Source organism: Nothoprocta perdicaria, unplaced genomic scaffold, assembly GCF_003342845.1.
Source record: "Nothoprocta perdicaria isolate Ctin4 unplaced genomic scaffold, notPer1 scaffold_17, whole genome shotgun sequence".
Lineage (NCBI taxonomy): Eukaryota > Metazoa > Chordata > Aves > Tinamiformes > Tinamidae > Nothoprocta > Nothoprocta perdicaria.
Window position 1 is genome coordinate 379,418 of NW_020454871.1, and position 9,765 is coordinate 389,182.

General features: G+C 59.9%; 1 protein-coding gene and 1 long non-coding RNA gene across 3 annotated transcripts; both read right to left on the reverse strand.

The window, feature by feature from the left end:
• Nucleotides 1–2,487: 2,487 nt before the first annotated feature.
• Nucleotides 2,488–6,678, reverse strand: PRRG3 (proline rich and Gla domain 3). Its single transcript, XM_026035920.1, has 3 exons — nucleotides 6,670–6,678; nucleotides 5,274–5,459; nucleotides 2,488–4,741 (listed from the first exon to the last, which is right to left on the reverse strand). Exons 1-3 carry the CDS (start codon nucleotides 6,676–6,678, stop codon nucleotides 4,205–4,207), a joined length of 732 nt encoding a protein of 243 aa, XP_025891705.1. The 3' UTR covers nucleotides 2,488–4,204.
• Nucleotides 6,679–7,264: 586 nt separating this feature from the next.
• LOC112944502 lies at nucleotides 7,265–9,563 on the reverse strand. Of its 2 annotated transcripts, XR_003248778.1 has the most exons (3): nucleotides 9,520–9,563; nucleotides 8,633–8,755; nucleotides 7,265–7,708 (listed from the first exon to the last, which is right to left on the reverse strand). It is a non-coding gene; the product is annotated as an uncharacterized LOC112944502 (long non-coding RNA). The 2 variants fall into 2 exon arrangements; XR_003248777.1 differs by lacking the exon at nucleotides 9,520–9,563 and having other exon boundaries at nucleotides 8,633–9,033.
• Between the last annotated feature and the right edge of the window lie 202 nt (nucleotides 9,564–9,765).

Below are 9,765 nucleotides of genomic sequence, written 5' to 3' on the forward strand. Positions count from 1 at the left end.
GCCTGGGCTCGGTGTCGCTCAGGGAGCACTGGGGCCTTGCTCCTCCTCCCGGCTCCGGCTCCGCGTGGACGCGGCCTGGGGTGCCGCGGGCCGGGYAGGACCCTGCGGCAGGGAGGCCCCTTGGGCGCTCGCGGCCCCGGGACGCTCCCACCGGCGCCGTTCCTGGACACGCTTCCCAGCGAGTGAGGCAGCACCAGGAGCCCAGCGGGAGCTGCCGAGCGCTCCCTGCTCCCGCTGCTGGAGCCGGCTYGGTGCCCCATACCCACCAGCCTCCCGATCTGCAAGGGGCAGCGAGGGCACTTACAAGTTTTGGGGGAGTTTAGGACCACTTAACTAACCTGTAAACAAGTGCTCTTCCTGCCCCCGTGCAGCCAGCTGGGAGGTGATGTCAGCCAGGGCCCAAACCCTCCCATCCTGGCCGCGTGCCCACACACGCTTAAAGACACAGCCGGGCTCATTAMGGAGGCGCCGCAGGTGCTAACGAGCGGGCTGCCTCCCTGGACAGCCAGGCACGCGGAGCGGCTCTCGTGGGCAGCCCAGCCCCGAGTGCCTTCCCCTCGCTCCTGCGGTGAGGCACACGCATCCCTGGGCTCCGCTCGCCACGCGGCCCGGGCGTTTCGCACCGAGCGCCGGTGGCTCCGGCCTCCCGGGGCTCCTGCCTCGTCTCATGCCCTGGGCACACGACGACGCCAGAAATAGAAACGGGCGGCGTGCTGCGAGCAGCAGGCCCTRCGCCCTCCTGGAAGGCCTCCAGGACGAGGCTCCGCTGCCAGTCCCAGGAGCTTTTCTCCSCTTTTCCACAGAGGGACGTTATTGTTCACAGCAAACACTGCGCAGGCTGTGGCCRCGCACAAGGGCTGCTTTGTGCGGGCCGGCACGCACAGTGCAAGGAGCGGCGCGCACTGTCCCAAAGCCTGTGCGGAGGTGGCATCTCCAGGGGCGCGGGTCCCCAGGGAGCCTCTCACCCCTGCTGGGCACCTCGGAGCACTCATGATCCCACAGGRATCCCATCCCGTGGGGCCACAGCTCATCTCGGCAGCCCCTCGGCGGAGTCTGCGGCGGCGAATGATCCTCTTGGGATGAACAACAGTGTTAAACACTTCTGAATGGGGACGGAGTCCAAGGCCTGACCGTGAAATCCGGTTTTGAAAGAGCTTAAAATAAATCCCGCGCTGCCCTAGCCTTGCTATTTAAAGGGGATTATTGAAGAGGTTTAGGAGCATATAAGGGGCACATCAACCACAACCTGGGCAACCAAATCCCCGCAAAGACTTTAGGAAATGCCTCCACGCTTCACGTACCAATCAGGGCTCACAGTTCCCAGGGGCTTCCCCACTCCCACCACATGCTTGGGAAGCCAGGCGCTCCAGTTGGATGGGAAGGGAGCGGGCGGCTTCGTTCCCCGGCCGGGCCCTCCTCGCTGCTCGCGGTGCTGTGGCCCTATCGGCGCCACCACCCACAGCCACGGTTGGGACTGCAGCTTMCAGCCCACAGCGGAGCCACGTCCCAGCGCCTGCACAAAACCCCAGCCCAGCTAAGCCCAGGAGACGTCCCCAGCGCCAGGAACCCAGAAAAGAGGCACCCGCAGCACCCAGACAGTGAGGGTTTTTTAATAAATATCTTCTGGCACAGAAATACACCAGGTTTTACAGAATACAAACTGCAGGGATAATGGCCGAGCTTCAAAGACAGAGGATGCAGGAGAGCCCGTCCATCTGCCTGTGGTCTTCTCGGGGCTGCGCCGGGCCCTTGCAAGGCCGCCGTTTGCCAAGGCCAAGGCGAGGGCTGAGGGGAGGCCATGCGGCACCGGCAGCCCTGTCCCCACAGGCCCTGCCTGGCGGCGGGTGCAGTGCTGGGACCGTGGGGTGCAGCGGGCAGGGCCATGCGCAGCCCATAGACACGAATGTCCTCTCGGTGCTGGTGGTGCAGGAGCCCTGGGGCTGCAGCGCTGGGTGCTCCAGAGCCCGCCCCAGGGACCCTCCTTTTTGGCCCGTTATTYGGGTCTGGGAAAGGACGGGCCCAACTCCTGGAGACTGCAAGCTGCCCTCCCTCAGCWGCAGGGCAGGGGACACGTTTGTCACCCCCCAAGGCCCTGCCCTGCCACCAGGACACCCAGAGACACCACGGCTTGGCCCTGCGCCCACCCCGTGCTGTCCCCAGCTGCCAGGCCAGGGCCTCTTGTCATCGCTCGGCTCTCACCTGGGTGACCATTGCTAAGGACAGCTCTGATTTTGTGCCACTTCTCACCCTTGTTTCGCTGCTTTCCAGGCTTGTGGGAATCTCTTTGTTTCTCTCTGCCTTGTTCCTTTGTCCTCCAATGACTGCGAAACCAAAGGAAGGTCACGGGGTGGCCAAAAGGAGATGGGATGGGTGGAGAGGCCAAATCCCCTCCTCGGACCTCAGTGACATGGGGGCTGACCCCAAGCCAAGGGCTCGTGTCCCACTCCAGGGCACACACCTGTAGGGAACACAAGTGGAATGGGGAGAAGGGGAAATCTTACACAGCCCAGAGCAGTCCCTATAAATCCTTCACCTCCTTGTGGTGGGAGAGATGAGAGTCACGGGGAGAGGTGCTTTGGGCCAGGGCAGGGCACTTGCAGACCATGTGCTTAATGGTGCACACCTGGCCTTGTTTTGCCCCGTTAGTCCGAGTCCCAGCACAACCTGCCCTGCTCCCATGCGTTCAAAGCTCTCCCATGGGCACCGTGAGATCTCCCCACCTGCTCCCAGGTGCCTGAGGGATCTCTCAAACCTGTAAGATCTGGAAACGTTCCCAACACCCTCACATTCTCCTATGCAAGATCTTTTTGGAYTCTGCTGCAGTAAGAGGAAACCAAGGGCCCAAGGAAGGTCTATCCTTGCTTAACGAGGAACCTGAKGCAGATGTCAGAGCCAGTGAGCTGCCCCTCCACCCCACACAAGGGGCAGAGGGGACAGGCTGTAGAGGACAAGCCCTCTAGATCAGAGGCAGTGCCAGCAGCTTTCCTGGTTGTAATAAAGCAGCTGGGTCGGCAGCCAAAGAGCCCAGTGAATGGCCATGGCCACCAAAGTCACTGCCCACCACAGTCTTGGAGGACAGCAGGGTCCCACAGGCCCCTTTGCCTGCTCTGCATGATGACGCCCTTGAAGGGAGGGCCAGGCAGGACAGAGGTCCGTGCAGAGAGGGTCCATCCCCATTCCCTGCCCGAAGGAGAGGGCGAGAGAGCAGCTGAGAGCGGGGCTGGCACGGCCAAGCCCASGCCGGCTCCCAGGAGAGAGGTGTCCCTGCTGTATGGAGGCAAAGCCCCCCTGTCAGAGGGCACCCCTCAGGCCAGCTCCACCACGGCCCCTGCTCCTGGCACACACCGGAGGGCTCCCTGCTGGCACGCTGCGCAGGAAAGCAGATGCCATGGGGAGAGCAGCTGCTGGGAGGCTCTTCCCAAGTGACTTACCTCAGGGACACCTGCCTTGTCTCCTCTCAAAAATCACAGGACACTTCCCAAGCTGTTTCTCCCTGTTCTCCCAATAGGCAAGATGACCACAGGCAACACAGGGCAGACCAAGCAACCCACTCCCACCTAGCAGGTAACTGGCACACGCGGAGGAACTTGTTTCCCTGGATGCAAAGTGTGGACAGCGACTGCCAGAACAGAGAGAAACCCACAGCACCGCTCCTGCACCCCCCAACTCCTGCTCAGAGCCCCCAGCAGCAAAACAGGGTCTGGTGAAGACTGAGGTCTCAGCACATTGTGAATGGGCTCCAGTCAAATTGGGCATGTCCTTCTGCCCCAATACCTGTCTCCAGGAGGCAACGTGTGCACCCAGCAGGGCTCCGCAGAGCCCCCGGGAGGCCGCAAGGCTGTTTTAATCACGGGAAATGCCACGTCTTTTTGAAGGGAAGGGAATCAAATGCACCATGAGGAGAGCCCCGTATTGAGCCAGTAACAAGTTGCCACTTTGCTCTGGCTACTACAGCACTTACGTGTGTGGAGAGCAGGGGGAAGGAGATGCCWGGCTGCACCCCAGAGCCATCCCCGGTCCCAGCCCCTCCCCACACTGGGAGAGGTGTTTTTGGTAAGGTGGGTAAGGCTATTCCGTGATGGCACCAGCTTGAACGAGTGAGATGGGAGGCCGCCCGGCACAGGAAGAGGGTCCCAGGCACGGTGAGGGATGGGTGTGGGTGCGAGCGKGAGTGTGAGGTGGCACGAGGGAGGCCTCAGAGCCGCTATTTGCCCGCAGCAGGGCCAGCGGCCACGATCTCCTCATACTTGGGCGGCGGGTCGCTGTAGGAGACGCTGGTCTCTTCCCCGCTGCTGCTCTCCGGGTGCCCGGTCACCTCCTCGTAGGAAGGAGGAGGGGTGGCACTGGACAGTCTGGAGAGGACAGAGACTGAGTGCTCCGGCGGGCAGAGGGTGCCGTCCTGCTGCGGGGTGCCCCCTGCTCTGCCATCCCCAAGCGCCCGGCTGCTCGCCTCWCGCTGGTACTGCGTCTCGCCTTGGCTCTGGGACCGTTCCCGGTACACCATGACCCTGGGCAGGCTGCGCCCCGTCCGGCTGGCCAGGTAGCGGTTCTGGGCGTAGGAAGGGCGGTGGCGGGTGGCCTTCTGAAGCTGGCACCTCCAGATGATGAAGAGGGCGATGACTATCAAAAGAGCCACTCCCAAGAGGGGCACCACCACGTACATAGCGTCTGAGCGCTCTGTGCTGTGTCCAGGGTCCTTGACCGAGTAGACAGAGTTGGTGTAGCCTTTCCAGAACTCCATCTGTGGAAGAGACAGAGAAGCAACCGTCGTGTGCTTGCCTGTGGGACAAGCACCACCTACCAGCAGCGCCAGTGACAAACACTGCCATGTCTGGGCCCACAAAGGAAGCAGAGTCATTTGGCTGTTCCCCACCACTCTTATTCTGCCAACATCTGTGGCAACCAGCACAAAATACCATATGAAGACACCTCCACCGTGGCCAACAGCCCTCRTGCCATGGAGACAACAGTTTGGCTAATGGCAGCTCCAGCCTGGAGAACTGGGGACAGYGATGGGAATGTCTTACATATGCTGTTCGAGTGCCAGCTTGACCTGTAGCTGTGGGCACGGTGCCCTGATGCTAGCGAAGCAGAAGGCATTGCCTGGAAAGGGAAGCAAGGCCACGGCTCGCTGTCCTCAGACAGAAGGGCACAGGAAAGACCATCCTGTGATGGGGAGCACTGTGAGGGGACAGACCCTCCTGTGCTTTTCTCCTGTGCTAAGGTGCAAGTGCTTCACACTTCCACYGAGGAGTGGGCTGGGACACACCTACCGTCTTCTCCTTGTTCTCGAACACCTCCTTGACCTCCTCATAACTGCAGACCTCCTCGATGCACTCCCGCTCGATGGTGCCCTGGCGGATCTCCTCCAGGAAGCCGTTGGCCCGGGGAAGGCGCTTCAGGAGCGAGTGGGCATTCCTGGCCCCGAGGAACACTGCAACACACAAAGCAGAGAGGCGCTGAACAGAGGCAGCCCGGTGCTCACCAAGCCCCCAACAGAATTCGGGTGACGCAGGCTGGGAACACAAGCTGGGAACAGGCACCAGGCACAGCCAATAGCCCAGGGCTGCGATTCATCCAAGCTCCCAGCACGGCAAGGAAAGCCCACCCAGGGAGAGCAGACCCAAAGGAGAACAGGCCTCTTGGGGTCTGCCTGGGGACTCCAAGCACCAGCAACACCTTTGCGCCAGGGCTGAGATGCCAGAGACATAGGAAAAGGCAGGTGCAGAGCACACAGGACAACCTCAGAAGAGAGAGGAGGCTCTTACAAGCCTTGCTTCCTGCCCTTGACAGGTTCTCTCCCCCCTTGCTGGAGATCCTGCAGTGCAGGGGTGTGCAGCCAGGCCTGAGTACCATGACAAAGGTACTGAGGTGCAGTTTGTCACCTCAGTCAACCAACACAGTTTATTGCACTTTCAGAGTCCCCCTTTTCATCACCCCGCAGTTGCCCTTAAGGCCTGCTCRGTCCCCTCGGTGCTGGGGGGTGGACAGAGGCACCTCACAGCAGAAGAGCCGAGGTCCAGCAAGGTCCAGCCAGCACCTTACTAGGACACGGTCATACATGTGAGTTGATCCAGTGCCAGAGCAGTGCCAGCCTGGGCGCAGGAGAGCTCCCAGCACGGGAACCCTGAGCCCCAGCTCAACAGGCTTGCAGAGGCTCAAGGAAGCCCTTCAGCGTTCTCCAAGGAACCAGGGAGAAGAGGCCACCTCCGCAGCCCCTCAAGCGCTTAGCAGATCTCCAGCAAAGCCGTTAGGAGGGCACAAGGCAGCTGTCCCGGGCCCAGAAGCCAGCCACCAGAGCCAGGACCAAGCAGCACCACCAAGAACGTGGCGGTAGTGCACCCACCAAATCACTGCATCAGGACAAGTGGGTCCTCCTGATCACCATGGGGAGGACAGACCATGCACTGGAAACCAGTGTCCAGACTGGAAACTGCTTCAAGGTCATGCAAGCTCTTAAGTTCCACGCAGCTCCCAGAGAAACTGGTTGCCTTTGTTGCAGTCCAGCAAGGGCAAATATCTCCAAAACACAGGCACCACACAGGAGACCAAGAGGCAAACGTAGAAACCACCCTGAGAAACGTCTTATCAAACGGCTTCACAGCCCCATCACTATGGCCTTGTGGTGCAGAGGCCTTGCAGATGCTCCCAGGGCCAGGCAGGCTCTACCTTGCCCATGCCAGGCAGTGATATCCCACCATGGAGCATGCAGGTAGGAAGCCAGATGAGCTTTTTATGGCTTAGCCTTCAGCTGGATCAACCAGAAGAACCAGCTCCCACCGTGGCAACATGAACAGATGCAGGATGAGGCAGCAAGGGGACAACTGGACTTCCCCCATAGACCAGCTTAGCTGTGATGCTAAAAACGCTCCTTCAATAAGGAGCTGGTAAAGGATCAAACAAAAAGGTAAAAACTTACTTCTGTTCTTAGGAGCTTTTTAACAGACTGCGACAGGTTTCTTTCTGCTTAACCTTGAAATTACCCGGCTCCTCAAACAACACAGCACAACTTTTCTGAGCATATGTGCAAATGCAAAGGCAGGGAGAAGGCCAAGGCCGTAAGCAGCTCCGCAGCAGACGCCATCCTCTGCGCAGAGGCTTTTTTTGGTGCTGCGTGGGAACGTTTTTCCCCTGTGATTTATTAATGGCTTGTTTTGGAGAGAGAGCTTGCGGAGGGCTGAGCCACTGAGGTGTGAATGAAGAACAGCATGAATGATGTGAGTCAGAGACTTTCCCTCAGAACCGACTTTATTATGCAAACCCTTTCTTTTCTATACATGGGCAATCAAAAAAGTGTTTTCAAAAGGCACAGAAGGTGCCTCAAAAAAAGAGAAAGAAGTATTTGCAAGAGGCCAAGGAGGAAGGTAGGGATCAGCTTGCCTCAGCTTTCCCAGTTGAGCAGGGCTGTAACGGCTTGACAAGGAGCGGATTTTCCAGGGCATCTCTTGAGCCTTTGCTGAAGAAGAGATTCCACAAAAATACCATCTATTTGGCAAATATCTGTCACTGGAGAAGGCTGGCCTCAACTCCTTTGCCTCCATCAGGCTGCGGTGTCAGTTCTCCCCTCCTCAGTGCTTTGGCCTGAGGCTCTTGCCAGCTTCCTCAGCACCTCTTGGAGCAGCAGGGACGGCTGCACGTCGTAGGGTTTTCCAGCCCTGCAGGTATCAGTCACTGCCCCATGCCCTGCTTTGCCATGTTGAAGCGGCCACTATGATGGGAAATAAAAACAGGCAGATATCAGGAGCCAGGTACCAGCTGAGAGCACGTTGGGAGAGACGCTCGTGCCTCTCCCCGCACCCAACCTCCCGGCGGGATCTAGGAATGGTGGCACAGTGGGAACCTAAGTGACCCTCTTCCTCCTCACTCCCCCCTTCCACATGGGGAGAAAGTGCGGGGTGCTCACCGGCCTGTGGAGCAGAGAAGGAACCCCAGTGGCCTTAGTAACCAAGAGCCTTCAAACCGCTCTCTCCTGACTGGGACCCGCGAGGCACATGAGGAGCACGCAGCGGTGCAGGAGCGAGCACTGTCCTCAAACCAGCAGGCAGAGGAGAGTCTCCCACAGCCCAGCAGCGACCGGCCCTCGTGCCTCTCCAAATCTCCCAGCACCAGCTAGAGCACTGGTGTCCAGGAAAGGTCAGAGCTTTAGGCAGGGGGAGCAAGAGCCGAGGGCTGGCTTCATGGCCATATTTAAGGTGCTGCTGGCCCCTGGTGGCAGGGCCACCCCACAGCTCTCCTGTCTGGCATCCAGAAACACTCCCAGGGCTGCTTCTGGTCACGGTGACAAGCAGCTGTGTCTGGAAAGAGGCAGCCAGGACTGCATGGCAGGCCCTATGGGGAGCACAAATGGGTGACTGTGCTAGCCAAAGGGACAGCTCGGTGGCCAAGGGCACTGCACCACGTGGGTACTGCACCCACAGGTAGCCAGGAATGCTGCGCAGTAGCCCAGAGAACAAAGCTCCAGGAGGGAGAAAATGCAGCAGCTGGAGACCTAGGGACCTGGCAGATCCATTAACAGCGGATTAAAACTGTCTTTCAAAAACGCTAATTTGTGCCAGAGTCTGAAACAGCCTCATATGGAGACCCCTGCTCCCTCCCGCACGTGGCACAGCACAAATGACAGAAGGGCACGTACCTGCCGCCCCTCGCGTGCTCCTCCTGCCCAGCGTGCCGCTTGCCTCCGCCTTCACCGCCGGCGACATCCCAAGCAGATCCGGAGATCCCAGATCTGCAGAACCTCCCTGTCCCGCTCGCCATCCTGCAGGCAGTTCAGAACCACCAGCTCGCTGTGTTGCCGGCACAGAGCTGCGTGCAGCCCCGGTGCCGGCTGCCCGGGAGAGCGAGGGGGAAGGTTCAGCCCCGCTCCTTACAGACCACACGTCACTCTCCACCCTGCACCCGCGCCTGCCTCAGCCCAGCTTTAAGCAGGCCAGCCCAAGCGGCCGCTGCCAGGCCCTGCTCAGGTGCCAGGCCCGGCAGCTCCAATACGGAGCTGTTAGGGAGTGACACAGAGCCCGAGCGAGCCCCAGGAGCTGCACACAGCCCAGGCTGGCCCTAGGCTGGGCATGGCCTTGGATAGAGCTCCTGGGCCAGCCCCATGAGGAACGCTGTTGATAGGAGATCCCTGTGCAGAGCAGTAACCCCTGCAGAGGGGCCAGTCCAAAGAGCTGAGGGAGCCACGCTCTGCACATACAAAAGCTCATACAGATCCACCCTKCAGCCATACAAAAGCTCATACAGATCCACCCTGCAGCATCCGTTGAGTCCTGGAGAGGTCAGTGCTTCAGCACCACGTCTCACTTCCACCTTGCACAGGGGAGAGAGAAGCACAAGCCCAGCCGGACCTCACGCCTTGTCCAGGGACAGCAGCCACTGGCATCTGCTCCCCATGGAGAATAAAGACCCCTCTCCCCCCAGACAGGGCAGATCCAGGAGCCCCTTCCTGGAGAGGCRGCTGCAAAACACCCCCCGTCTCCCCAGCGGCACCACCGTCACCTCTCTGCCTCCAGCGGGGACACTTACTTGCCATGCTGCCTCACTCGGCCACTGTGGGCTCCCACCTACCTGCAGGGAAGAAAACAGGAGAGTCACTGAGAGCCCACGCTGCAGCCCCGCAGCCCCCGGAGCCCAGGAGCACCCCCAAAACCCCCTCGGCAGGGGACAGGTTTGCTACAGGAAGACCCACACGATGCACAGGAAACAGGTTCAACAAGAGGTTTTGCCATTACAGGCCTTTCAYGGTTCATGTTTCCAAACTCCTTCCAAAGC